The sequence below is a fragment of the Cenococcum geophilum genome (genome assembly GCF_001692895.1).
Source record: "Cenococcum geophilum 1.58 unplaced genomic scaffold K441scaffold_3, whole genome shotgun sequence".
NCBI lineage: Eukaryota > Fungi > Ascomycota > Dothideomycetes > Gloniales > Gloniaceae > Cenococcum > Cenococcum geophilum.
In genome coordinates, this window is record NW_027137561.1 from 3,187,790 (window position 1) to 3,215,725 (window position 27,936).

General features: G+C 46.1%; 10 protein-coding genes across 10 annotated transcripts; 8 read left to right on the top strand and 2 right to left on the bottom strand.

The window, feature by feature from the left end:
* Nucleotides 1–321: 321 nt before the first annotated feature.
* On the top strand, nt 322–2,007 carry K441DRAFT_537441 (cytochrome P450; the record flags this gene model as incomplete). Its single annotated transcript, XM_067642482.1, has 1 exon — nt 322–2,007. One exon carries the CDS (start codon nt 322–324, stop codon nt 2,005–2,007), a length of 1,686 nt encoding a protein of 561 aa, XP_067509370.1.
* Nucleotides 2,008–2,021: 14 nt separating this feature from the next.
* K441DRAFT_725346 (uncharacterized protein) lies at nt 2,022–3,214 on the top strand. The gene has a single exon (XM_067654124.1). The coding sequence runs from the start codon at nt 2,508–2,510 to the stop codon at nt 2,832–2,834; it is 327 nt and encodes a 108-aa protein (XP_067509371.1). The 5' UTR covers nt 2,022–2,507; the 3' UTR covers nt 2,835–3,214.
* A 946-nt stretch (nt 3,215–4,160) lies between these two features.
* Nucleotides 4,161–5,709, top strand: K441DRAFT_702643 (Thi4-domain-containing protein). The gene is made up of 3 exons (XM_067653416.1): nt 4,161–4,939; nt 5,005–5,428; nt 5,495–5,709. The coding sequence occupies exons 1-3, from the start codon at nt 4,472–4,474 to the stop codon at nt 5,587–5,589; spliced, it is 987 nt and encodes a 328-aa protein (XP_067509372.1). The 5' UTR covers nt 4,161–4,471; the 3' UTR covers nt 5,590–5,709.
* Nucleotides 5,710–5,904: 195 nt separating this feature from the next.
* On the top strand, nt 5,905–7,106 carry K441DRAFT_702644 (uncharacterized protein). The gene is made up of 5 exons (XM_067653417.1): nt 5,905–6,105; nt 6,157–6,450; nt 6,550–6,607; nt 6,656–6,681; nt 6,758–7,106. Exons 1-5 carry the CDS (start codon nt 6,066–6,068, stop codon nt 6,970–6,972), a joined length of 633 nt encoding a protein of 210 aa, XP_067509373.1. The 5' UTR covers nt 5,905–6,065; the 3' UTR covers nt 6,973–7,106.
* Nucleotides 7,107–7,654: 548 nt separating this feature from the next.
* On the top strand, nt 7,655–8,223 carry K441DRAFT_162480 (uncharacterized protein). The gene is made up of 2 exons (XM_067640262.1): nt 7,655–8,098; nt 8,168–8,223. Exon 1 carries the CDS (start codon nt 7,667–7,669, stop codon nt 8,066–8,068), a length of 402 nt encoding a protein of 133 aa, XP_067509374.1. The 5' UTR covers nt 7,655–7,666; the 3' UTR covers nt 8,069–8,098; nt 8,168–8,223.
* A 171-nt stretch (nt 8,224–8,394) lies between these two features.
* Nucleotides 8,395–9,486, top strand: K441DRAFT_692644 (uncharacterized protein; the record flags this gene model as incomplete). The annotated part of the gene is made up of 2 exons (XM_067652585.1): nt 8,395–9,014; nt 9,140–9,486. The coding sequence occupies exons 1-2, from the start codon at nt 8,642–8,644 to the stop codon at nt 9,484–9,486; spliced, it is 720 nt and encodes a 239-aa protein (XP_067509375.1). The 5' UTR covers nt 8,395–8,641.
* A 9,524-nt stretch (nt 9,487–19,010) lies between these two features.
* On the top strand, nt 19,011–19,596 carry K441DRAFT_673384 (uncharacterized protein; the record flags this gene model as incomplete). The annotated part of the gene is made up of 2 exons (XM_067650642.1): nt 19,011–19,209; nt 19,310–19,596. 2 exons carry the CDS (start codon nt 19,011–19,013, stop codon nt 19,594–19,596), a joined length of 486 nt encoding a protein of 161 aa, XP_067509376.1.
* Nucleotides 19,597–19,927: 331 nt separating this feature from the next.
* On the bottom strand, nt 19,928–23,271 carry K441DRAFT_601891 (voltage-gated potassium channel). Its single transcript, XM_067645243.1, has 6 exons — nt 22,860–23,271; nt 22,720–22,749; nt 22,524–22,661; nt 22,264–22,402; nt 21,732–22,037; nt 19,928–21,681 (listed from the first exon to the last, which is right to left on the bottom strand). Exons 1-6 carry the CDS (start codon nt 23,042–23,044, stop codon nt 20,146–20,148), a joined length of 2,334 nt encoding a protein of 777 aa, XP_067509377.1. The 5' UTR covers nt 23,045–23,271; the 3' UTR covers nt 19,928–20,145.
* Nucleotides 23,272–24,305: 1,034 nt separating this feature from the next.
* Nucleotides 24,306–25,897, bottom strand: K441DRAFT_652134 (electron transfer flavo protein-like protein subunit alpha). Its single transcript, XM_067647320.1, has 3 exons — nt 25,482–25,897; nt 25,247–25,415; nt 24,306–25,189 (listed from the first exon to the last, which is right to left on the bottom strand). The coding sequence occupies exons 1-3, from the start codon at nt 25,782–25,784 to the stop codon at nt 24,612–24,614; spliced, it is 1,050 nt and encodes a 349-aa protein (XP_067509378.1). The 5' UTR covers nt 25,785–25,897; the 3' UTR covers nt 24,306–24,611.
* A 138-nt stretch (nt 25,898–26,035) lies between these two features.
* Nucleotides 26,036–27,233, top strand: K441DRAFT_652135 (SWIRM-domain-containing protein). Its single transcript, XM_067647321.1, has 2 exons — nt 26,036–26,347; nt 26,526–27,233. Exons 1-2 carry the CDS (start codon nt 26,233–26,235, stop codon nt 27,131–27,133), a joined length of 723 nt encoding a protein of 240 aa, XP_067509379.1. The 5' UTR covers nt 26,036–26,232; the 3' UTR covers nt 27,134–27,233.
* Nucleotides 27,234–27,936: the final 703 nt, after the last annotated feature.

Consider the following 27,936-nt stretch of genomic DNA (forward strand, 5'->3'; position numbering starts at 1 on the left):
TCTGTATCTGCTATGACGTCTACTATATCGTCTTCTATAAAGCTCTACGCGGAGCTTTGGGGGAGCTTTGTACGGAGAGCCTCTAGCAAAGCCTCTGGTAGGGCTTCGTGCAGAGCTTCTGGCAGAGCCTTTAGTATTTGAAGTTTCAGCTCACTGTGGCTTAAGTTCTAACTGTTTCAGGTTGATGACCGAGCGCCGCATCTTAAACACCTCAAATTGCCTGAATCACCTCGACCCTATGCGTCTGTACCACCATTTCCACGAGCTATCTTCAAAGATTGTTGACTTTTCCTTCCGGCAACAATCGCAGGCCTCAGCAATATGGCACTCCTCGCACTCCCTTTTCCCACCATATCTGGTCTCCCGCTGCCGCTTTTTGTTCTCTTCATACCCTTCCTCTTTATCGGCATCGTCTTATCAGCTACACACCTATACACAACCCTCCGCTATCGTCTCAGCCTTAGGTACTATACCTCAGCTCCCACCCGCCCCACAAAAGCGGCCCCACCCCCTCAGATCCCCTACACCATCCCCTTTATAGGCAACGCATACTCCTTACTCGCCTCCCCACCCGGCGTCTTCTGGAAGCAGCTCTTCCGCTGGCACCCGCGTGCCACAGGCGCCTGCACGCTCCTCCTCGGTGGCCGCCCGACGCACTTCATCTACTCGCCACACACCGTGCAAGCTCTGCTCAAGGCGCGCGGCCCCACACGCGACAGCCTCAACGTCGACATTGCGCGGAAGTGCCTCGGAGTCGCGCGGCGCGATGTGCGGCTGTACCACGGGTTCGGCGAGCCGGCCGACGCGGCGACAGGGTTGACGCCGATTCAGCAGCTGGAGAAGATGAACCACGAGTTCCTGCTGCGCAGCGAGCGGGTCAACGAGCTGACGGCCGAGTTTACACGCGTGCTGGCTGAGCTGGTGGCCGCGGAGCCGTGCAGCGAGCAGGGCGTTGGGCTGTGTGCGTGGCTGGCGACGACCATGTTCCGCGCGTCCACGGAGGCGTTTATGGGACGGGCGGTGCTGGAGATGGTGGAGGGATTTGCGGAGGACTTTTGGGAGTTCGATCGCGGGTTCATGAATATGCTGTATGGCTTGCCGAGCTGGTTCATGCCGAAATCGTATCAGGCACGCGCGAGGCTTCTGGATGGGATGGAGAAGTGGCATGTGATGCTGCGAGACAAGACAAAGGGTATACCGGATCCGAATGGCGGGGTTGGGTGGGACCCGCTATTTGGGAGCAGGGCGAACAGGGCGAAGCAGCAGTATTTTGAGGCGAGGGGGCTAAGTCTCAGGGGAAGGGCAGGCCTAGATCTGGGCTTCATTTTCGGGCTGAGTAGCAATGCAATACCTGCTGCAGGGTGGATGTTGATGCACATTCTCAATCCGGAAGGGGACAAAACTTTACTTAGGAGAGTAATGGAAGAGGTAAAAACAGCGAAACGCAAAGATGGGACGGTCGATATCTCGACGCTGGTCTCCCTGCCGCTGTTGCAGAGCGTGTTCCATGAAATTTTGAGGTTATATGTGGATGTCTGGGTCACGAGAGAGTTAAAGGATGACCTAGTATTGCCGCTGGACGATGAAAAGAAACAAGCGTTTTTCAAGAAGAGCGGGATTATCGTAGCACCTTCCTCGCTTGGCCATCTGGACGAGGCGCGTTGGTTGGACCCGCCGAGCGACGTGTTTTGCGCTGAGAGGTTTCTGAGGAAGCATCCGGAGACCGGGAAGACCGTTTTCACTCTCGACGGAACGACTGGCAAGTTCTATCCATTTGGCGGAGGGAAAAGTATATGCCCTGGAAGAGTGTTTGCTAAGCAGGAGGTTCTTGGGAGTGTTGCGATGCTGCTGCTAGCATTTGAATTCGAAGTGGTAGGATTCGTGGACGAGCAGGGAAAGAGTAGGAATTGCTTCCCAACTATCAGGAATACCTTCTCCGGCGCCGGTGTGATGCCAACGGATGGAGATATCAAAGTCAAAATGAGGAGACGTGATATCAAAATATAGGAGAATGCAGGCTTCATAAATAAGAAGTCAAATGTCTACGTAGCTAATATACCGGCGTCTTGATACGCAAGCTGCGCATTCATACTCTCGTTTCTTCACAAAGCTGCTATTTTCCTTCAGCCATGTTCGGTAGTCTTGCATCTGAGGATTCATTTTACGACAACTCCTCAACGTCCGCACCATACCCGACATCTCTGAACCACTGAAACATGGTACCAAGCGCTTCCTTCATAAAGAGCTTCAACGCAGAGCCAACAAAGCGCGGCGCAACCGGCATCTCCTTCCCAACAACCTCGTAAATAACAACTCCCTCTAGTTGAGTCAATTCGTCCCCCGCAAGTGATAACGCCACATTGTGAAACTTGCCTGGGGCAAAAAGCGCTTGAGCGGCAAACTAGCCAATTGTAATTTCTTGTCGCCTATCTGCTCCCACATCTGAGCGAAGCCTAGGCCATGTCGGTCGAGAGTCTGGTTTTCAAAAAAATGTAACTGGCCGGAGAATGATACAAGTCATGCCGTGCGCGCTGGCAGCGGCTTCCTTTTCGAGATGTTTCTCTACATACATTGTACTTCGCGACAAAATTTCCCACCGTAGTAGGGTTGTTGGGGGAATCGATAGGCCCGCCACGGTCGCTAGACGGGTAACGCCATTCGCGATGGATGCATTGACGAGGGCTCTGCCTTGGATCTCTTCCCTATCAGAACCTGGAAGATCCAATTTGGACACTAAAGACACTCAAACTGAGCCGGTTTGCTTGAATATGGCGGCCGGTTTGTCAAGATCACCTTCAACTAAAAAGACGTTCTGGAAGTCGTTGAGCGCGTAACGGCGACGATGTTGAAGGTGCTCGACATATTAGAGGCACAGATGGCTTGGATGACGGCGCCTCCTTGTTTGCCCGTGGCATCTGTGGCATGGAGCGTTTTTGACTGAGGCATGCTGTTGTTCGGGTAGCTTCCGGGCGGATCCTTTTTTATTCGGCGCTGTTTGAGTGTTGCACGAGTGTTATAGAATGAGGATGGATGTGTTGTTGTGAAGATATAAACACTCGAATCTCTTTACAACTATTTATATAGCATGAAGGATCGAGGATCTCGTTTAATGTCACCCGCCGGCCACAGAGTTTCAACCTGGTACACGTGGTGCCCGGAGCAATCTTCTAATTAATCGGGCGAATAGATTCTCCTATTCTATAGGATACAGCGAATTTCATTGCTTTCCTTAAAAGAGGCGTCCGCGTTTCGTTAGTAGCCATCACCGGCTTGCGGCCGTATCCCTTAACCCGCCACGTTGCGTCCATCTGTTATCGATAAGGATTTAGCCAATCAGATCAATAGGATCAAATTGCCGTAGGCGGTGTTCCGCACGGACCATCTACCAGATGGACGCTGGCGAGTAAGGGATAGAGAATGTTCCGCTTGTGGACTAGGGCGGTGTTTTGAAAAATGACCCGCCTTGCTACGCGCGAAAGCGTTACTGGACGGAGAGAAGTGCGCACTCGCGCTGTAAGGAACCTAAAGTAGAAACTCGGGAAGATTCAGCCTCAGCACAGCGAAGAAAATTACCTGCTTGCCTTCAAAAGAATTGGCCGGAATGGGAACTGCGATAAATTTGGTTGATTAGTATGTCGGAATCTGCGCAGAGAAGATTATCAAATTTCGTGCAGATACCCGACCATCATACACCAAAGCCCAATGAATCGTTATCTCTTCTATTTGATAGGTTAAAATTATACACCGTCTCTTTGCATCTTGTTGTAAGTGCTTGTTGATCAAACAGTGTCTTCTTTAGGTATAGAAGTGCAGCGGCTTTTTATAAGATCCGTTCGCTATCCCATGCAACGGTAGCGTCCTACCAGCAAGTGATCCGTGCACTGGCAAAATAACAATTGGGCATCCCAACTTAATCCGTTTGGTTCTATGAGGCTGATCTTATCGATAACCATAGGCCATAATAGTGGGCCCTGAGAGGCGTGACGTTAGAACGACAAGAAAGCTACCCCACCTTCATGTTATAAGAAAGCAACCCAGCTTCCGTTAGAACTTCTGTTCATCACAGCTTCAAACCCTCATCAGATTTCTAGCTTACCGTTTGTCGCGTTCTATACCATAATCATAGAGTATCCTTCACTGACAATGCTATAGCAGACGAACGACGCATAAGTACAGCTCACCATCATGGAAGAAGCCATATCCTCAGCGCGGGCGTTATCTTCAAACAATCAAGGTATTTTCAATGTCAAACATTGAGCATGAACCGGTGTTCGTTCCTAAGTGCATTTTATTCTTCACGGTTTCGATGAGGAGCAGAAAGCACTGGGTTCGTTCTGAGATTATACGGTTATATGAACTTGATCTGGATAATACCAGCGAAAGGATCATGCCTTCCCTTCATCTCCCTCCCCCTTAACAACTCTAACGGCCTTTAGGCAACGGATAGTACCCCTTATTACAATTTCGAAACATGTCTCCACCAGCCGCAACCTTCACCGAGACCGTAGTCCCCTTCAATAACCTCGACTTGAAGAAAGATCTCCCGGTTCAAGCCAATTGCCACGGCATCGAGCACAAAACTTTGGAAGCCATGGCTAACAATTGGGAGTCCAATTTCTCCTTCGCTCCGATCCGCGAATCCCAGGTTTCTCGCGCCATGACCCGCCGCTATTTCGCGGATCTTGACACCTATGCCGAGTCCGACATCGCCATTGTCGGAGCTGGATCCTGTGGCCTGAGTACCGCCTACATGCTTGGCAAACAACGCCCAGATTTGAAAATCGCTATCATTGAGGCGTCTGTATCTCCTGGAGGCGGCGCATGGCTTGGGGGTCAGCTTTTCTCGGCCATGGTGATGCGAAAGCCTGCGGATGCTTTTTTGAAAGATCTTGGTGTCCCGTATGAAGATGAAGGGGACTTTGTGGTTGTCAAGCATGCTGTGAGACCCTCTTACTGCTTATCTTCTCTCGCGTTACGTCCATAGAACTGATTGGTTGCTTCTAGGCTCTCTTTACTTCTACCCTCCTTTCCAAAGTTCTTTCTTTCCCTAACATCAAACTCTTCAATGCCACTGCTGTCGAAGACCTCATCACTCGCCCTACTCCAGGTGCCCCAGACAGCGTTCGCATTGCCGGCGTTGTGACCAACTGGACTCTTGTCTCCATGCATCATGACGATCAATCATGCATGGATCCTAATACCATTAATGCATCTCTTGTCATTAGTACGACGGGTCATGACGGCCCTTTCGGCGCTTTTAGCGTTAAACGCCTTGTGTCTATGCAGCAAATTCAAAAGTTGGGTGGGATGAGAGGCCTGGATATGAACGCCGCCGAAGACGCGATTGTGAAAGGGACCAGGGAAGTTGTGCCGGGATTGATCGTAGGAGGCATGGAGCTGAGCGAGGTGGATGGAGCCAATAGAATGGGTGCGTCTCATTCAACTCTCTTCTAGCATTCCTTCCTTAAACATTCTGCTAACTGTTCCGAAAAAGGCCCCACTTTCGGAGCCATGGCTCTTAGCGGAGTGAAGGCAGCTGAAGAGGCATTGAAGGTCTTTGATCTGAGAAAGAAGGAGAATGAGTACTAAATGGTACAAGGTCCTGTTCGAAAGCAGAAACGCTCCTTGCGTGGAGCGTAGAATAACGGAAATGGTGGGACTAGCAACACTCGTTAATATTGTGTATCAAAATAAAACTTGCCTCCCCCTATTTATTCCTTTTCACTTTTTCAAGTTTCTGACTGCACTGACCCATTGACGTTTCTGATGTGAGAACGTATCAACAGTCTCTCTAGACTCGTAGAGTAATTCCGAGAACGTTGCGTACATACCATCACGGTTCTTCCCTCGCTTCACCATCTTAAGTTCATCAAACATCAGAATATCCCTGCCAGTTGACACAAAAACCCTAGCTAAAGTTTTATAGGTGCTTACTCTTAGCCGCCAAGAACTCAGGCCCATCCCAGCCGCCTCGGTTCCAAAAATACTCCAGCGCATGTCCACTCACGAATCCCCATCCACACCCTAAACAAATATGTAACAACGCTCTACCCGCAGCACACGCGATGGCCGAATCCAAAACTAAAATAACCTCCAGCTGCAAAGGTCCCATCTCACTCCTCACCGTTGGCCGCCCTGCGCTAACCCAGCTCCCAGAACGCACGCAACAAGCCGCCGAACTCCCCAGCACAGCTTTCTCGTCCAACCCTGTCATCACATATCTTCTAAACGTGCTACCGGTGTCCAAGCAGCTCTCATATCGTCGTAGCCTCTTCGATGCGTTACTAACCGCCGGTGGGCTTAATGGCGCGGCTTTTAACAAGGCGGACGGGTGGCAGAGCTGTGCGGTGTTGATGCATCCCGGGCGGCGCGTCGATAATCCATTTACGTTGGTGCAGAGTGGATTTTTCAGTGTCTTGTGGGATCTGGGACTGAAAGGTTGTGCTGCAGGTACACCATCTCGTACTCGGCATCTCTAAGTGTTCACGAATTGATATCACGTGATTTAAATCCATGCTCTATGCGCGCTCGGCGAGGTCGTCTTGTCAGTTAACGCAATTACGCAGCGAATGCTGTTAGAGTACACGAGTCTCACAGATGCCGTGAAGTATAGAGCACTTTAGAACCGGAAAAGATTTTACTATGTCTTCGTCAGGACGCTGCACGAGCACCGCGGAAAAGGTAAGCCACGTCCTCACCTTCCGGTCGATATTAGTTACTCCCCCCGGCTAACCCTGACACTACTAAAACTTTCCAGGATTGTCATCAGCTCTTATCCGGCATATCCAGGCACAAGCTGCGCGTGATCGGCTCCCTGTGTGGCTCGAAGCTACGACAGCCTATTCACACCTTCTTCATCAGAAGCTAGGTTTTGACACGGTTGACGAGATCATCTTGGGGAAAGGTAAGGCAGCACCTGATGGCGCGGAAGCGAAGGGTGGGGAAGATGTCAAGATTTGGGGGATGATTTAGTGGCCACGGAAAGAACCTGTGGCCGAATCCAGTAAATAAGGAGTAAGACAAGATGAGAGCCACCAACAACACCTGAAGACCTTTGTATCCTTCCGCGTCAAGTACAGTCCTTTACAAAGCAGTTTAAACGAATTTCTAGCATCTGCTTACATCTGGTGACTTTATTTTCCTTGGATAGGTACTAAGCAACAAGATGCACCCCCCCTTCGCAGTTTGAAGTCGGCTGTATATGCAAATTTCCCTGTAAACTTGGTACTCACTGAGAAGCGTCTTTTAAGAATTGTTCACAGAAGCGATCGCGCCAACTACGTCAATGACTTCACGTTCGGTAGCCGAAGAAGGGGCCCTGTGACCGAGTGTGAAAATCAGCATGCAAGTTCTTTCCGCATGTGCGGGAATCGTGGCACACTTTCCAGATATTTGCCTAGATGCAGGTAACAGTGGAAAGAGTAGTGGAAAGAGTAGAGGTAAGTTCTGTGCCCAATCAGGAAGTCTCAGGTCCAGCTTCCTGTCCCACATTCCAAAGCAGGGGAAGTTGTCGTCAAGGCTTGAAACCCAGGGAAGGTACGACTAGGAGAGAGAAATGATATTTATTCCCAGGTGGCCGCGCTCTCTCTCCTGAATTACAATCAGACTCCTCACGATTCTTCAAAGCACTTCAAAGCACTCTTTAATTCCAACTCACTTTTGAATCATGCATTTGCCAACTTCCTCTGCCACCACTCCCGCCATCACCGCCATCACCACCGTCACCACCACTGTCACCGCCGTCGTCATCACCACTGCCATCACCGCCGCCGAGTGCCCCCTCCCCTACAAAGACTACCCAGGGTCCCTTGGGACCCTTTTCCTAGGCATCGTTGGTAGCGTTATCGCTACACATATTGCGGATGGTCGTGCTGCGAAAGCAGCAATTTTGTGTTGGATTTTCATATCCACGGTTTGGGAGATCCTGCGGATGAAAGTGGCGTGGAAGATTGGGGCTCTGAAGAAGAAATGGGAGCGGAGGAAGAGGAGGGATAGACAGGGGTCGCATGGCGGGCTGGAGTTGGCGGAGGCCGCTCAGCCTCAGCCAGAAGAGGGGTCCGGAGCCTGAAGCCGCCAGACGTCTAACGGGTCTCCTGGGGTTTGTTCAACCCTAATTAGCTTCGTAAGGCTATCCATCTGATGTCATTGCTAATGATGGTTGATCTAGGTGGGCTCCTGGTCGTAGACCCGTAGACGTACGGTGGCAAGGCTAGTAGGTCCCCGGTGAGTTTGTCAGTCTTAATCTTCTGCTACACTTGCTGAGCGTGAACCCAGTCTCGGACCTAGGCCAGCATCGGCGAAGGTTTGCACCGCTACGCGGTGCCGATGACGAGTAACCTGGAAAGTCCAGGTGAAACCAAGACGAACCCAACCTTTTAGCCTGCCCTGAGTGAAGTGCAATCCACTCAGCCGTTGTTACCACAGACGCATTTCGGATGAGCCTTCGAAAGGCTTCAGAATGAAATCGAACAACTCGTGAATTTGACTTTGCTGGAAACGAATTCTAATTGGGACTCTTTACCCAACGCAACATTTTCCAACTTAACAAGCGAGGCCACGAACCTCTACCTTCTCCCACCGCAACCCTCTTGATACCAACTCACACTCAACATAAGCCAAGTCAAAATTAAGGACTTCCACTATGACCAACATGCCTCCGTCCGTGCAAACCAGCTTCTACAACGATATCTCGCAGCCAGATGACTACTCCCAAGCTCCGCCACCCTCAGCACTACCGGCACAACTACCTCCACAGGACGGAAAGGAAAAACCTCCTCCATATACCACGATCGATCTCCAGAGATATCACAATGTCCTAGATGAGTCATCAAGTGACCTGGTTACGGATCGACTTCGCAGGCTCATCACCTTTTCCCTCAGCGTGGATTACCAGCTCACGCCAATCGAGAACCTACCCCGATCAGATTGGACCCACTGGATTCGCCTCAGAAAGGTTCTGCTGCATATTGAAAAAGGGAACAGTCGCAGGAAAGATTCTTTTTCGATGAAGACTCGTGTGCTCTGGCTTGAATACCTGCACGTGCACGTCAGACGACCGGCAGACACTCTCCAAGTTCCTAGCCTTGTCGTCAAAACAATGATACTCCTTCTCCCGCTTCGCTACACCCCTGATGGCCAGCCTTCGACCTTTTTGAGACGATATTCATTCCGGGACCGGACGTCCTGGCTGCAAAGTTAGCTATTGACCGCGATGTAGTCATTGACGCCGCTGTTTGTTGCGACCTGAAAAGGAAAGAGTTGAAAGACAAGTTACAGAAGGCTCAGGAACTCTACTTCCTCTCTCTCGACGGGCCACAAGTCTATGAGCTCTCTGAATATGGGAAGACTTATGTTAAGGATTGGGATGAGTGCAGGTCCAGGGTCGACAGTCTACTACCGCCAGAATTGGAGACGATGAGAAGCAGGTGCATGGTAAGGGCGAAATATGCGATATACATGTGCGTGCCGAAGTGGCTGATTGGGTAGGCTGGAAGTTGCAATCCCCGGGCAAGCGTTTTAGTAATTACGCTTTTTCTCTTCCCATTTTGTCTCAATGGTGCCTCCGCCCATAGAGCCAATCACAGCCGGTAATGCTATTTGTTAGAATGGATCAAAGGTCGGAGTTGCCACTTTGCAGGATTCTATGGTATGGATGTGTATTATAGAAGTTATATCCTTCCTCTGTTGAAATATTAAAGATTAGAACTAGCGAATGCAAGCATAGGAAATAGGGAGTGCTATGCCTACCTGTGAGTGTGGGGACTGCCTATGCCCTGCATGGCCCCCAAGATTGAGAACCGAAGCAACACTGTCACCTTTTTCACCTACGGCTCTTTGTACCTTTCTTTTCTACCCGCCTTTTCGTGTGTCACCGCCAATATGGATCGATTGAGTGTCGTGGCTTCCATGGTCGAGTTGCTCATGGCAGCTAGACAGGTTGCGGGAATCTCGGCATCGGCCATATCCAACGCACAGAACGTGCTTTGCTGAGCGGAGTTTAAGCTTTCAGATGCTAATCATTTCGAGCTGCACTTAGTGCAGAAGATCCTTTCTAGAATTATGATAGCCTTAAAATGTCACAAGGCTTTGATACAGATCAACTTAGGGCTACCTTAACAGAGGCTATTATTGACCTAAATCGGATTTCCTTACCACCGTCTTACTACTCTCTTTGATGCCTACCACCTTATGACTCGCCACCTTACTGCTTACCACCCTATGCCTTACCACCTATAAAAAGACGCAAGCTTCGGGCTATAAATATGTAGAAGCTTAGGCGAAAGCCTACTAATAAAGAGCCGCTGGTAAACAGTATAGGAAAGCGATATTAATACTACTCCCTGTGCGTCCTTTAGCGTAATATAGCTACCACTAATATACGGCTACATCTTCTTTACTTCTACGGTATTACTATTAAAGAAAAGGACTCTAGCCTTAAGTAAAAATAGGGAGAGCTTTAAGTTTAGAAGCTTAAGAGCTAAAAAAAAAATCCTTAAAGAATATATTAATTAATTGGTTAAATAAGAGGCTTGTAAGGGTTATTTTGACCCTTACTCGGGTGCACGCCCGGGAGCTCTTAGGGGCTGCCAAGGCTAGCCCTTGGCACCTCCTTATAAGCTCCTCGGGCTTGCAGCCCTCCTGTCCTCCTCATCGGTTCGTCTCTGTACTTAGGCTATTGCCTACCCTCATTACCATATCGTCCTCTTCCATCGACTCTCCTATAACTCATGCTCGGCTTGCCTGCTCCCTACCGTACACCTGGGCAATATGCCTTACAAGGCTTTGTCGTAGCTAATTATCGTTTGCGATCTACTATATAAGATAGTGTCTTAGCCAGAGCTTTATACACTTCTTTTATTTAGTTAACTATACCTACAAGGAAGCTCTAATTAACTCTAGTAGTATAGCGCTAAAGCTAATTAAAGACTTCTTCCTACTATGACGGCGCTTGGGCGCGTTACCTGCCAAATTCTGCCAACTCTACGATTGGCTCGCTTACTACTAGCGCCTTGGCGACTGGCCTGTATATTTGTTTACATCGGTCCTAGCGACCCCTTTTCCTCCTCCTTAGCTTAGTATCCCCGTAATACAGCATTTGTTTAAGCTTCGATTTAGAGGTATTTATTTAAGCCGTAATACTTACTAGATAAAGCTCTCCCCAAGTAAGGGATAAAAGATCCCTTACAATTTGTTTAAGCCGTAATAACTTCTTTAACTTTTTCCTTATTATTTTGTCTACGCGTTTATTTAATCCTTTAATACCGCGTAAGCCTTCTCCACTCTTCCAATTAACAATAATACTAAATTAGGCGATTAAGATAATTCTATATCCGAGAGCCGATTAAAATAGATTAATATTAGAAATAGTAGTTAATTAAAAGCCTTTTATTATAAGGCATATTGCCTAGGTGTACGATAGGGAGTAAGTAAGCCAAGCATAAGTTATAGGAGAGTCGATAGAAGAGGACGATATGGTAAAGAGTATAGCAATAGCTTCGTACGGAGACGAACCGATAAGGAGGGAAAGGGCTGCAAGCCCGAGGTGCTTATAAGGAGGTGCCAATCCTAGCCTTCGGCTAGGCCTTAGCTACCCCTAAGCGGCCCTTAGGCGATACACCCGAGTAAGGGATAAAATACCCCTTACATTTATTAAGTAGTTTAATTAACTATATTAACTCTAATAGAGCTTTAGTTATACTCTAGTTAATAAGCTTAAATATTAATCTTATTAGCTATAAGCTAGCTTAGTAAGATATATTTAATAGAGCTTTACGGAGGTGCGTTTTAAAAGTCTTCGCCGCCCCTTATTAGGCGGTCTTATGGGCGGTGGCTGCCTTAAGGTTGGTAGGGCAACGGGCTAGAAGCCGCCCAATGGCGCCTAAGGTCCCCCAGAACCGGCTTAGAATGCGCCCAATTTTCGGCTATATGCGGGCTCTTTAGGCTCAACCTAGGCAGGGCTGGCAAAGACTTTTGAAACGCACCTCCTGTAACGGCGCTATCGCACGTTACCTGCCAAATTCTGCCATATTCTGCCGACCTGCGATTGGCCCGCCAAAGCTAGCGCCTTAGCGGCTTACCCTATATATTTATTTATATCGGTCCTAGTAACCCCTTTTTCTTCTCTTTAGCTTAGTATCTTTGTAATACAGTATTCTATAAGCTTTAGTTTAGAGGCATTTATATAAGCCGTAATATTATACTAAGCTTACCCTACCTTGCCTGGGAAGGCCTTAATAATATCCTACCCTAAAGAAACTTTGTCTGTAACGACGCATTAACGCGCTATACTTAGACACTAAAACAACTCTATATTGCCTGGGAAGGCCTAAATAATATCCCACCTTATAAGCTAAATAGGACTAGACCTATACCCCCGGAATTAAAACTAAAGCGTATAATACTAATAAACCTTAGAAAGCTAACAATAGTACCTAAAGTAAGCTTATTTAAGAGAGCTGCCTCTACCTAAGAGGAACCTAAGATTTAATTAGGATTAGAAATTAAAGATAATAATAACGTCATAGACGTACGCGAGTAGATTCGCGCCCTTATAGCTAGCTAGGAAGCTAATTATCTTAAAGTAAGAAATATATAAAAGACCCTATAAGAGATCCTAGAAAGCCTTACGGCCCTATAAAATAGCCTAGCTTCCTATTTTCAAAGCCCTAGCCAACCTATTTACTCCACTAAATGCGATATACTAGGGAGTACGGATATAATAATAAAGTAATTAAAGTCCGTTAAGCTCTTTAACCCCCTACTACTATTTAACGGTATAGACCCTACCTTTAAGAATTGGAGGATTTAAGTATAAGGAAAGCTCCGTGTTAACTATAACTATTTCCTTTCTAAAGAAGCTAAAATACTTTACCTCTTTAGTTAAACCACTGGGGACGCCTAATGGCACCTTTAAGCTAAGTTTAAAGACGACTCCCCTATCTAATTTATATCTATTAATAAGATAATACGGTACCTAGCAGCTATTTATATTAACCCGAATAAAGTACGGGATGCCTATTATAACTATAATCGCCTAATAATAAAACCAAACTAACCCTTTATTAAATTCTAGACTTAATTTCTATACCTTATAGGAGAAGGCTAGGTTCCCCTTAAGAACTACTAATTAGACCTATATAATAAGCTAATAATCCGGCTATAAGAAAAGATTGCTGTAACCTTAGATAATCTACCAACCTATAAAAGACTCGTAGCTTATTACCTATTATTAGACTTAAAACTAAAGCGGATTAACGCCCACCTAAATTAGCAGAAGCGACCCTATAATGATTAAAACTCGTTAGCTATACCTATAGAAGCTAGAGCAGGAAGATAAGTTACGACTACTCCTATACTAAAGGCGGTTATAACTATATACTAGTAAGCCTCGCCTAACTAGTTACGTATTACGCTATTAACTAGTATTTACTATAATACTCTAATCAACCCTACCTTGGCTATGTATTATAACTATAATAAGTAGGGTTACTTTACCTTATCCTGCCTGGAGCTAAAGGATATAGGCGATATTAAGGAAATAGAGGAAGGAGAAACGTCTAATAAGTTAGGAAAAGAAGAACCCTAGGGAAAGACTCCCCCCTAGGGTACCCTATTAATCTTAAAGAGATTAATCTTAGTTAGTTAATAGGTGGAAAGCATTTTACGGTTCTATATATAGTATCTTAAAATGGATATAGAGTTAATATAACCGCCCTTATTAACACTAGAGTAAATAGCTTCGCCTTTATAAATACTGCTTATGTAAATAATATTGCCAAGTTTCTAAATATAAAAGCTATCCGACTAGAGAAGCCTATTTAGGTAAAAGGCTATAACGGCTAAGCCGGTTAGCCCGTTACCCACGTCTTAAAGTTATATATCGCTCTTAACAGACAATGCTAATATAGTATCCCCTTTTGCATCCTAGACCTAGGGTCCTACAATATAATCCTTAGACGAAAATAGATGTCCTATTTTAATATTTGGTTAAACATATAATAAAGACGGTTTATTTAGCCGGAGGATAGACTAAGGTTACCCTCCTTTATTAAAAAGATCTAAACTAACTATAAGACACTAGCCGTAAGGGCTAACCCTACTTACTAGTAGGATATCTGGGCCTATAACCTAGCCTTTACCTAAGAAAATACCTACCGCGAAGTTAGAAAAAACTTTATACCGATAAAGATACTCTCCCAAAACGCTATATTTAAAAAGGACTTTACATATAGAAGTGGGATAGATAGTAATATAGATAATGTCTAAATCGTATAGATCTAACTGGTATGGAAAAGAACGTATTAATAGAATATAAGGGATAACCTCTAAAAGATGTAATAGGAGCTAAAAGGAGTAATAATAACGCTAGTACCCTAGAAATCCCTAAAGTTATATACACCCCTATTATTAGGCAACCCCCCCACTATAAATATTACCGTAATTAGCGCTATAGTGTTCCACTTTAATATATACTAGAAGGATAATAAGGTCTTTATAATAAGCCTATATAAGATTAACCGAATTATTAATAATAGAGAGGAAGGGCCAGCTAAGGAAACCGACGAGGAACTAGTTAAATGCCTTCTTTCTACTATTTATACAGACTATAAGGATATATTCTTAAAGGCGGCCTTAAATAAGTTACCCCCCTACCGGACGTATAATTATAAGATTTAATTAGAAGCCAATAACTTGCTAGGCTATAGCCCCCTCTACTATTAATTAATAGATAAGCTAAAAGTAATAAAGTAGTACTTAATTAACAACCTAGATAAAGGGTTTATTAAGCTAAGTTAAGCCCCTTTTACTTCCCCTATTCTATTTATAAAAAAGCCTAATAGAGGCCTTCGTTTTTATATTAACTATTAAAAGCTAAACGCTATTACTTAAAAGGACCGGTATTCTATTCCTTTAATTAACGAGACCCTTATACGTCTAAGCTAGGTAAAGATCTTTACCAAACTTAATATCCGTTAAGCTTTCTACTAAATTAGGATAAGCCCTATATCTAAAGATTTAACAACATTCTATACCTATTATAGTTCCTATAAATATAAAGTTCTTCCTTTTAGACTAATAAACGGTTTGGCTACGTACCAAAGGTATATAAATAACATTCTTTTTAATTACCTTAACGAATTCTGTACGGTATACCTAGACGACATTCTTATATACTTAGACGACGAACTTAAGTATTAAGTTTATATTAAGAAGGTCCTAGAGAGACTACGGAACGCGGGCCTATAAGTTAATATTAAGAAATGCGAGTTTGGGATAAAACGTATAAAATACCTCGGGTTTATTGTGACTATAAAAGGAATTAAGGTCGACCCTAAAAAGGTAGAGGCAATCTGTAACTAGAAGCCCCCTTATATAGTAAAAGGAATCTAGTCCTTTTTTAGTTTTTATAACTTCTACCGCCGGTTTATCCGTAACTATAGAATTGTAGTAAAACCTCTTATATAACTAACCAGAAAGGATATACTTTTTATCTTTAATAATAGCTATATAGAAGCCTTTAAAGAGATAAAGAATCGGCTTATCTCTTCCCTAATCCTTTATTACTATAACCTAGACCTTAAATTAATGCTAGAAACGGACGCCTCTAATAGGGTTATAGCGGGAATCCTATTATAGTTATATTTAGACAGCGAATAGTACCCTATAGCTTTCTTCTTAAAGATAATAGACCTAGCTAAGTATAACTATAAAGTATATAATAAAGAAATACTAGCTATTATTTAATTACTCTTTTAATAGTGCGTAGAGCTTAAAGGTATAAACTCCCGGATTAAGATATATATAGATTATAAAGCCCTAGAGTACTTTATAACTATAAAGTAGCTTACTAAATAATAAGCCTAGTAGGCTAAAATACTCTCCTAATTCTTCTTTACGATTATATATCGTTCTAGTAAGTAAAACTCTAAGGCTAATGCCCCAACCTAAAGAGAATAAGATATAGGACCCTAGGATAAGCTAAAGACCTAATATTAGACGCGCGCCCTTCTTTATCCGGAATAGCTTAACCTATAAATTCTTAAGGAGCTAGACTTCTAGTAAAATAAGCTAGTACTAATAAAGGAGTCCTTAGATAAGCTAATAGGGCTAATTAACCGCCTCCTAACTATAAACCGTACGGCTAATGCCTTAAGGGCCCTCTGTGAATAAGCCGTAAAAGAAGACCCCGATTTTAAGATAGAGGAAGGATTACTCCTATACTAAAAGCGGCTTATAGTCCCTAATATTAACAATCTACGGACTAAACTAATCCGCGAAGTTTATTGCTAAGTCTTTACGGCATACCCTAGTAAGAATAAGACCTGTAAAATTATTAATTGCCGCTACTACTAGCTGAAAATAGTTGTGGATATTAATTAATATATACGGAACTGCGAAGACTGCTAGAGAGCTATTATCCTACGGGATAAGACCCTAGGACTACTTAAGCCACTCCTAATACTAAAGCGCCCTTAGCAGTATATCTTTATAGACTTCTATAAACTACCTAGGGACCGTAGCGGATACGATATAGTTATAGTTATAGTTAACCGCTTTAGTAAACGCCTGTTTTTAATTCCCTATTATAAGAACATTGATACTAAAGAGGCAGCCTAGCTATTTGTCTATTATATCTACTAAATCTATAAACTACTAGATACTATTATGTCTAATTATAGGCTATAGTTTATATCGGCCTTTTAGAATAAGTTTACCTGGATCCTAGGTATTAAGCTAAAGCTTTTTATAGCTTATTACCCCTAGACAGACGGTTAGATAGAGATTATAAATTAGTACCTAGACTAGAGGCTTAGGCCCTTTATTAACTATTTCTAGGATAACTGGTTTAAACTATTACCCTTAATAGACTACGCGCAAGTAACCCTACCCTATAACTCTATAGGGTTTGCCCTAATTTAGCTAGAAATGGGATACTTACCCTATATAAGCTTTAACTAGAAAAGGCTAAAAGAACCCTAGACTGTATAAGAGAAGCTATCCTATACTAAGGCCTAATAGTACGCTAAATAATTGGAGGAAGCCTGAACGGTAGCCCGCGAGAACTTAGAAAAAGCTTAGAGGTTAATAGAATAGTAGGTGAATAAACACTGTTAAGAGCCCGATTTTGCCCTTAGTAATATAGTCTAGGTTATAATAAGGAATTAAAAGACTAAATAACCTAGCTATAAGCTAGACTACTAGATAGCAGGGCCGTATAAGGTTCTTAAGAAAATAGGCAACTTATATAAGATAAAGCTCCTAGATTTAATTAGGGTTTACCCTATCTTTTTACTAGATAAGTTACGGAAAGCTATAAACAACCTATTACCTAAATAAAAGAATAAGCCTCCCCTACTAGTTTAAGTAAACGGTGATAATAAATAGGAGGTTAATAAAATACTGGCCTATAAGATAGTACGGGGAACGCTAAAATACTATATTTAATGGAAGGGCTACGATTTTAACCTAACCTAGTACCCTATATAGAACTTTATAGGCTACCCCTAGAAGCTTAAAGAATTCTATAACTAATACCCTAATACGCCTAGACCCCTAAAGTACCTAGATAAATAGATAGAATGCTAGTATAATAAAGATAATAAGTTACTAGAAGAATATAGGGATAAAAACGCCCTAAAGCCCTAATACAGCTATCTGCCAAATTCTGCTATATTCTACCGTTTTCTACCAGTACCGTAAAATTTCAGATATCTAGGAACTTTAACCGCCGGTTAAAGTTATCTAATTAGTTAGATCCGTGCTAAGACTTTTAGCAGCTACTCTTTCTAGCCTAGTGCTTCCACTTAGCCTATAATTGCCCTTTATACTTAGTCTGGACGTACTTATATCCCCTTTATCTCCTTATCTTATATTTTATAATCCTATATTTATAAGCCTAGTACTACCCTATTTCTAACTAAGCCTAAGGGTAGGCTTTCTTTTAAAGAGGGGGGTGATGTAATGGCGCTATCGCACGTTACCTGCCAAATTCTGCCATATTCTGCCGACCTGCGATTAGCCCGCTAAAGCTAGCGCCTTGGCGGCTTACCCTATATATTTGTTTACATCGGTCCTGGCGACCCCTTTTCCTTCTCTTTAGCTTAGTATCTTTGTAATACAGCATTCTATAAGCTTTGGTTTAGAGGCATTTGTACGAGCCGTAACACCTCCGTATATTTAATTAAATCTAATATAGGAATAAAGCCTCCGGAGCCCTAACTACTACTTTCCTGTTCTTACCATAGATATTATTACTAACTTTAATATCTACTTTTTTAAGTCTCCGTAGGCGTAAAGGATAATTTTAGTTATATTTAAAGACTATATTAGGTAAATTAAGGTTAACTTTTAATTAGGTAACGCTAATATTTATATGTATAGGAGTACCACTAAAAATCTGTAATAAAATATCACGAACTTTTGTCGACCTGAATCGGACGACCCCTTGACTCGGTCACCGACCCCTTGACTCTGTCACCGACTCAGTCACCTTCATGTATTTATAGAGGAGGCTCTAGAGCCACATTCAATAGACAGACTTCTCATTCTTGAACTGCGCACGGACCTACGATTGACAACTTTACATAAATTGCCTAATTCGGATAGTAGGCTGATAGCGTAACAGTTAGCGTACCTGATTTTGTGTAAGAGTACATATATTAGGTCCCGCAATAGTCGCGATAGATTCGCGAGCACTGTCTATCTTTTTGGCCGTATGGCAACGTGGAGCGGGACACGTTACATTTTGACGCAGCGGACAGCGAGCGATCCACTTGGCTGCAGTCAGTCAGCTGTAAGGCCTCAAAGCTCGCTGTCCGCTAACTATTGGACACACTGATTGTCTGCAGCCAAGTGGGATCCCGTTCTCGCAAGAAGGCCGTGTAAACCGTTTAGGGCCGAAAGCTTAAGGTTAGGATCCGAGCATTCTGCATGTCTGGAAGCGAATATGGTTTATTAAACTACGCTATATCGATCATCAGCCATGGCAGAAGGGACAGCAAGCAACGAAGATGAGCCCGAGCGATGCAAGCGACGTAAACTTTACTCGAGTAGCGGAGAGATGGCTGGATTTAATTGATGCCGTAAGAGCTCCAGAAATCCTACTAATCGATGAGAGCTATGTCGAAGATAGTGCCACTCAGGATATATTGAGCTTTGAAGAATGCGTCTGCATGGTCTCTGGGAGGATCAAAATTAACGCCATTATCAGTAAGTGGACCGATTCAGCCTTTGTGAAGTTCATGGAAGTCTTGCTGGAGCTTAGCATGTAGGTAAAAGAGACTTGTTAAAAACTAGTTATCAATGATAGGTCACCTCAGAGATGGAATTATATCCAATAACCCCAGAATTTTTGAACCCCCTGGATCACTAGAAGAAGAAAAACTATCTGAGTTTGGCTCTTTCTTGGCTAGAGAAATTGAGCGTAGAATCAGGCTTGTCTTTGGAGAGGCTCCGCATGTTAGATTGTGCCGCAAGCAAGATGACTCCAGTGATGAAGAAATCTCAGAAGGTATCAGTGAAAGGGAGAAAATAGGGGGCACTGCGGGATTTTGGGGCCTTTGTTGGGCCGATATGCAAATCGCCCTTGCAGAGTGAGAACAATTCACTCCACCATCCAGAGACTTGGTTTCTCTTGAGGGATTTAGAGGAGACCGACTTGTTCGGGAGGTCAATTTGAAAGGCAGGATTTTCTTTCACCTTTTTCTTTTCATCCAATTTTTAACCGTCTTGTGGCACGACATGTCTACCCTAGCGGATGATTTCACAAGTCGAATATTCGATCCCCAAAAGGCTAGCTTCAGGGCCTATACACATGGTTACGCACTTTAGGCTTCCCCAGTTGCGACCGAGTCGAAGTCTCGCTCATGGCTACTCAACTGAGACTTAAAAAATGTTCAGCAACCTCCACACTTAATCCTAGACGTGGGCCAGGCTTCTTAAGTGTCCTCAGCGCTAGATGCAGCCTAACCAAAAGTAAGAGCGCCCTGTGATACCAAAAAAAACATGGCTAATGAGACTGATATACCATTGACCATAATAGCCTATCCAGCCGCGTAGGCATTATCAAGCGAGCCATCTACACATCCAAATGCTCTCATTCCAAATGCAAACCCAAACTTAACCCAGCCATCCTATACCACCAACTCAACCCTCTTTCCAATTCGGCGCCGACAGCGTAGGCTTCGGCCCCATCCCCGCCCGCTCCAACCCCGCCTTCTCATCCCCCTTCCCACCACCACTACCATTGCCGTTACCCCCCGAAACCAAAACCTCCCCTTTCTCCCCCTTGCCCTCTGCCTTACTCCTTTCATCACTCTCCTCCCCACCCCCCTCCCTCCCCAGTCCCTTACACCCGTCCCTCCCCGTCCTCCCCCTCCGCACATACCTCGCCAAACTCTCACACAGCCTATCCAGCACAAACTCCGGCTCGCTCTGCCTCGCCATCATCGGACTATCCTTCCCAATCCAGTCCCACTCCACGAGCCCCTCCTCCTCCTCTTCAACCACCACCTCAGGCCCACTCTTCCGCGTGAACCGGATCAGCCGCGTGAACTCGACCCACTCCTCGTAGGAATACTGCTTCATAGCCTCGAGCTTCAGATCACTAGCGACGCGGCGGATCGCCAGCGCCAGCCGGTGCGAGAGCTCCGCGTCGTCGGGCACGCGGCCCGCGGCGTCGGCTTCGGCCTCTGCAGCCAGGGTGTCGATATTGCGCGGGCCGGCGTCCTCCGCGTCCTCCTCGTCGGTGTCGTTGGCGGGGCTGTCAGGCGACTCGGGGTCCGGCCCCGTGGGGAAGCCGCGCTTGAGGCGGCGCTTGGCGGCGCGGGCGGCGAGGCGGGCCTGCAGCCAGTCGAGCAGCCATGGGTGGCGGTCGAGGTAGTTGCGCCAGACGCCCTCTTTGGGCAGGACGGTGAAGTCGGCGAGGGTGAAGGTGCCGCGCTTGAAGTTGGAGATGATGGTGTCGCCCATGTCGGAGATGAGGATGGCCATGGTGGGCACGGCGACGAGGGACCACACGACGAAGAAGCAGCGGCCCGCGTTGGATTTCGGGGATAGGTCGCCGTAGCCGATTGTCAGGAGGGACACGTAGCAGAAGTAGAGCGCTTGGAAGTAGGTCATGTTTTGAGATCCTTTTTCGGCTTGCCAGAATACGATGGCGCCGATGCACCAGAGAATGCTGAAGGAGGTGAGGGAGACAAAGAGGGCCCACCATCGCTTGAATTGCGAGGTGGAGCGTTGGATGGCGCGCATGGCTTCGAAGCGGTCCTTTTCTTCGCGGAGGAGGATGAGTTTGGGTTTGCGGCTGCGAGAGGTCGGGTTCAGAGATGTGACTTTGCGGAGCTGATGGCCCACTGTGCTTCGGATGGGACGCGGTCGTATGGGAGCACTTATAGGCCGAGCGACTGAGAAACGTGAAAGCAGCCCTCCTTGCTGACGGCGCAGGTCGATTGAGTTCCGCACTGTTCGGTCGATGGTTCGTGATCGTACGTGTTCGACATGTTTTTGCACAATGTTTTCTTCGCCGAGTTGGGCCATGAACTTCTGTAAACTGGAAATGACGAGACCCAACATGATGATGCCGCCGACCGCGTAAGGGAACACCAAGCCCCTGCCAAGATCATTGGTGGGATGTAGGTCGCCAAAACCAACGGTGAGAATTGTGACGTCGCAGAAATACAGCTATGAGATATCAGTCGTCTAATCCCTTTTTGGCTCCAGGGCTGACTTACAGCATCAACAAAAGCCCAACCTGACTGCCCGTGATCGGTCTCTATCCGAGAAAACAGTCCTCCTCCACCAGCTAACCAGATGAAGAACAGCATAGTTTGGAGAATCAAAGTTCGCTGAGCGTCAGTCAACGTAAAAGTGTCCGGGTAATGACCCAAGAAATATCCAAGCATGTTGACCATTAAAATCATAGAGCAAACAAGGTACAAACAAGCCGCTATAATGGCATACCAAAAACCTTGGGTGTAGGTTTCGTAGGGTCGAACCGGAGGAGCATATATATGCATACAAGCAATGATGCCAATGAGCTGTCTTCATATCAGCATACGCAAATCCAAGAACATGTGGCTTGGCAGAGTTTTGTGAGCCATTGGGTTTTGAGGGTGCCGCTCTAAATGTGATTGACGAAGCTGACAAGATGTAAATTATCATGAACCTTCAAGGATCCCGAAGACTTGACTTCAGCAGGCGAGGCCGTGAAATCAACAAGTTCATAGGATGATAAAGTCTGGAATTAAGAATGAATGTACTTACAAGACCTGTGGCGGCATACCACAAGAAAATTGTCATGGGCAAGGCAATGATGTATCGTACGCGCTGAGTGAAATTCATTAAAAGGAAGAAATTACCGACGAAGGCAAGAATGAGAGAGGCAGCGTTAAGCCAATAGCACCTGTGACTTGTCAGAACAAGTTTACCTTGATAATAAAAACTTAAGGGAGTGTTATTAGAAAGTCTCAGAGTAGGCAGCGTAATACTCGAATTCCAGAATGGTATGGATAGTATGGTCTTACCATCGTGGGTCACGAAAAGGTACTCCATCAAAATCACCAACGAATTGCCCATCAATATATATGGTCTCTCTCCAATATGTAACAAGTGCGGCGATGGAGAGGACATTTGCGAGTGGGCCGAGTGTAGCTGCAAGAAGCCTACATCAAAACTCAACTTAGATCTAACTGCTTGAGGAATTAGAGGACTGAAACTGACGGTGTAGCTGTGGATGCAAACCACCAATCACTTGATAAGCACAGACGTCAGCCACCTACGTAACAAATGTACAAAAGGTAGAATAGACTTGATGGTGACACTCCATTCCATGAAGCATTGGGACACATCTGGTTACTTACTACTTTTGCCTACCGCCTAGGGTCTTTCTCTTTAGATGCCACCATTTCTTAGGCGGAGGATGCGCTAGGGAGAAGTCCAAGTTGGTAGAGTCGCCATTTTTGAGGTTATTGCTCGATGTGCTCGTCCCGGAGGTCTGCAGCTTCTCTGGGGGCAAGACCGGGGAAGAGGTTGGGCTGGTCGACATACTAGTGTAATTGAAAAATCATATCCTTAGGGAGCAGTGCATAAGAAGACATAGCGTGGGTAGACAAATATATACTAATCTTCAAATAGATACAAGGCCAGGACGAAAGTAGGCAAGCGGCGAAGGAAATTCGGGTCAGGAAATGTCGGTGGCCTAGAACACAAGGAAAGTGAATACGAGCGAGGATGGGAGAGCTATGGGCATGGTGGGCGGCAGGGTGTGCAGGGCGCACATGGCGAGTAGCAAAAAAAAGCACGCTTCGATGGGGTTGCGCACACCTCTCGCTGGCGCACAGACCAGGCGGAGAGCGAATCGCCTTTTTCAAAGCGGAGAGCGAAATCTGGGGAAACGTGTCCAAGCCCCCACAACCTCTCATATCACCCATGTGCCGACTTAGCTTCGCCTTAGTGTGCTTCTGGAAGATTCGTAGCATCCACGTAAGGCTGATTGAGAAACTCCACAAATCCAAATGTCCAAATGTCCAAATGTCTAATGTCCAAATGTCTAAATATCTGAATATCTGAAGGTTGGTGATAATCATACACCCCTAAATAATACGCATATACCCCCTACCTAAACAGGCTTAGATTATTCCCGTTCAGTTTAGCACCTCATTATTCTCACCACTATTCTTACTACTATAATACTACCTACCTACTTCTAAGTTAATTAATTGGATTGCGCAGGGGCCTAAAAGGCACTGCGCGAGCTAATTTAGGTGCTGCTACCTTTACTTAACGCCTGTGAACTCCCTCAGCAGGTATAGCCAGCGCTCACACCTACGCCCGCACTTAGCGTATGCGGTATTTTACTTAAATGCCGATAGCTCGCGACAAGTAGGAGTATTAATGCGGTTATATTTTATAGAATTAGCTATCCCATGCGCCGTTACGAAAGGTGCTCCTTTTCCTGAGCCAACCAGAGGCTCTAGATTAAATNAAGTCTTGGCAAAACTAAGCCNTAGATTTNATCAATTAATTANAACCCAATATTATAGTAATAAAGCTTAAATTTAATGTATAATTCGACTCTAGGTTGAACAAGGTCTGCATCATTGGAAGAACGTTTGCAGCCCATCGTGGTGGTTTAATCACGATAAGAAGCTATAGAGAGACGCGTGTTGATGTTTTGGTGTTCGCGCACGGGCCACAATAAAAGGAGCACCTTAACGGCGGCTAAATTTACGCAAATTTTAAACTTAAAGTAAAGGCTTATTTCGGAAAGCTATATATATATTAATTAGGGGGTGTATGCGTATTATTTAGGGGGTGTATGATTATTATCGACCTATCTGAATATCTGAATATCAAAATAACAGCTGCGTCTTCCTATCCGGATCGCCCCCGGCATTTCTTGGCCTAGTCCAAGCGCTCAGTCATATTGCAGGAATGTTTCGGCCCCTCCACATATATTGCAGTTGAAGATCAAAGCTATATCACGGCCTCTTAGGCAACTCTTACTAAGCGCCATTGAGTCCTCGCAGGACATTGTTCCGGTATTTCGAATATTGCTTCTGTAGCATTACAGTTTCTATATACAAATTTATTTCGTGAGTTTCTTCTAATTCTTACTGCGCCTTGAGCTTTTCTGTCAGCTCCGGCACTTTCTCAAATAAATCTCCTACCAAACCAACATCCGCAACCTGGAATATTGGCGCATCTGGGTCCTTGTTAATGGCAGCAATAACTTTGCTGTCCTTCATTCCCGCTAAGTGTTGAATGGCTCCCGAAATACCTGCACACAGGTAGAGTTGAGGTGCTACGTTCTTCCCCGTCTGTCCAACTTGAAGGCTGTTGTCCGCGAACCCACTGTCGACCGCCGCCCTGGAAGCGCCAATCGCAGCTCCCAAGGCATCGGCTAACGGAGGCATTAATCTGTTAAATTCTTCCTTTGACTTCAAACCTCGTCCACCCGACACAACTTTGCTTGCTGTAGCAAGGTCTGGCCGATCTGATTTGGCGAGATCTTCGGATATCCACTCTGTGGGGCACTCGGCCTTTGGATCCACTCCTTCCACTACTTCTGCTGAGCCTCCCTCTTGTTCGCACGCTGGGAAGGCCGTTCCTCGGACGGTAATTACTTTGACGCCATCGGTCGATTGCACGGTCAGGATGGCGTTACCAGCGTAGATGGGTCTCACAAAGGCTGGAGCTCCAGGTCAGTACGCATGCGAAGGTAGAGAGACGATAAAATAATACTCACTGTCTTCACTCTCAATGTCCGTAATATCTGAAATCTGCTGCGAATCCAGCATTGCTGCTACGCGCGGCATAAGATTCTTTCCAAACGCAGAATGACCTGTGAGCACATGTGTGTAGTCTCCCTTCTTGATGTTTTCCACTAGCAATGGAGCGAAGTTCTCTGGCAGACCCTGGTTCGGCAAAGATCAATCACGAATTCAAGATGAAACGGTAGATCGAGAACTTCTCTGGCGTACTTTATCATAAGCTCCATTTTCCACGTATATGACTTTATCTATGCCCTTCACTTTGGCTGCCTCATCCGCCACTGCCTTTACCCCACTCCCTGCAACGAAACCAGTCACGGAGCCCCCGAGCTTCTGTGCGGCTGTCACCGCAGTCAATGACGAAATATTGAGTTTTCCTTCTCTTTGTTCTAGCACCGCTAGTGTTGATAGTAATCGGGCGAGCACACAGTATTGTGAGAGGGCGGTAGGTTGCGAAAGTCTTAGCTGCTTTCGAGCTTGGCGGAGGACGGAATTCCTTGCGGCTGAGAGCATGTTGTGAGGCGGAAACGGGAATTATAGAAGTAGGGAAAAGAAAGGAGTAGATGAGAAGGAAAGGAATTGGTGGTAGGAATAGAGGAAATGGTGGGAATAGGGACTGAGAATGAAGACCGGAGAATGATGAACCTCGGCTTGCTTCGCTTCATTGATGCCGTGAAGAGCCGCATGCCAAGCTTATTCTCACGTGACTCGAATTATTCTCAATCCAGCCAGCGCTGGGGGATATTCGCGAAAGTTGACGCGCCCAGCTCAACCAACATCGAATAGTAGAGGCTTGACCCTTCATTCGTTGCCTCCATCTAATACAATCACCCTAATTCCCCTCCTCTACTCTCTGCGACTATACTACCCCCGCCAGCGTCAGGTCGCAATCCTTCCCTTAATCGCCCTTTCGCGCGCCTGTTGGCAGTCGCATTCACCATTTGAACCTCTTCGCACTATCATGGCCGACGACTCACTCACAGCAACTACCGCTCAAGACACTTACAACAACTTTACAGGAGAGGAAGGTGGTGCTGATGCGCACGCGGACGCCCCAGAAGTGCAAATTGAACAAGGTACGCTTCGCTCTGCTCCTCTGCCTTCACTCTGCTTTACATCCTGTGCGATCTACTATGTCTTGATCCGCCTTCCATGCCTATGACCCCGTTGCTCGTTTCCTTGTGGATTCAGCCCCCATGGATTCGCCGCCCGCCAATGTCACTGCTTGTACGAACTCTGAACTTTCGAGTATAGACATATCAATGTTTGAAGATCAAGAGCAAACCTCCCTGTCCGTGAAGGACTCTTCGCGCGAACCGTCCGCTACTACACCAGCCGTTGTATCAGACAACCTTCTCGATGCACCAGATGGACCGCGGCCGGAGAACGACGATGCGGATGCGCAAGAGGATGAGGAAATGACCGGAGTGGAGGAGCCAGCGAAGAAAGAGAGCCCCGAGAAAGAAGCTGGCGAAGCGGCTGATGGAGCAACGGATGGCCAGACGAAAACCGCGATAGAGACGTCGGCGCGTTCACATCTCATTGCACAGACACACGCCATCATCCTACCAAGCTATAGCACTTGGTTCGACATGCATAAAATACACAATCTGGAGAGGAAGGCGCTCCCAGAGTTTTTCAACAGTCGGAATCGGAGCAAGACGCCAGCTGTGTACACAGACTACAGAGATTTCATGGTCAACACTTATCGATTAAACCCAGCCGAATATTTGACAGTTACGGCCTGTAGGCGCAATCTTGCTGGCGATGTGTGCGCCATCATGCGCGTACATGCATTCTTAGAGCAATGGGGTTTAATAAACTACCAAGTAAGTGGCTCGAAATCATCTCACAGATCGTAGTAGCTTATACTCTTTCAGGTCGATCCTGACACGAGACCCTCCAATATCGGACCACCGTTCACAGGCCACTTCCGGATCACAGCGGATACTCCACGAGGATTACAGGCACACCAACCAGCACCTGGGTCAACTACCACAGCAGGGAAGCCTTTCACAGCCACTGAAAGATTATCCAGCGCCGCACCTCCCTCAAAGTCAGACCTGAACCTGGAAATCCGACGCAACATCTACGAATCCAACGGCAAGGAAGCTACCCCAGTAGAATCCAAGGATAAACCTGCGAACGGCGAAAGCGCTGCTAACGGCACATCCACATCTGCTGACACTAAGACCCTTGAGGAAGCGCTCAAAGAACCCGGTAAACAATTCCACTGCTACTCCTGTGGTATCGACTGCACGCGCGTGCGCTACCACAATGCCAAATCCGCCCCCCACTCTGCTCAGGGCAAGACGGCCGCGATGGTTAAATACGACCTCTGCCCGAACTGCTTCCTCGAAGGCCGCTTCCCCTCCTCCAGCAAAGCCGCCGAATACACCAAGATCGAGAACGAGAAGTACTCAGCGCTGCCAGACCGCGACGCGCCATGGACAGACGCCGAAACGCTGCTGCTACTCGAAGGGCTGGAGCTCTTCGACGAGGACTGGAACAGCGTCTCCGACCACGTCGGCACGCGCACGCGGGAGGAATGCGTTCTGAAATTCCTGCAGCTCGAGATCGAAGACAAGTACCTCGAGGCGGACGTCGGGCAGCACCCGGGCGCAGACTCCGCCGCGGCGTCGCTAGGCTACCTCAGTAGCGGCCG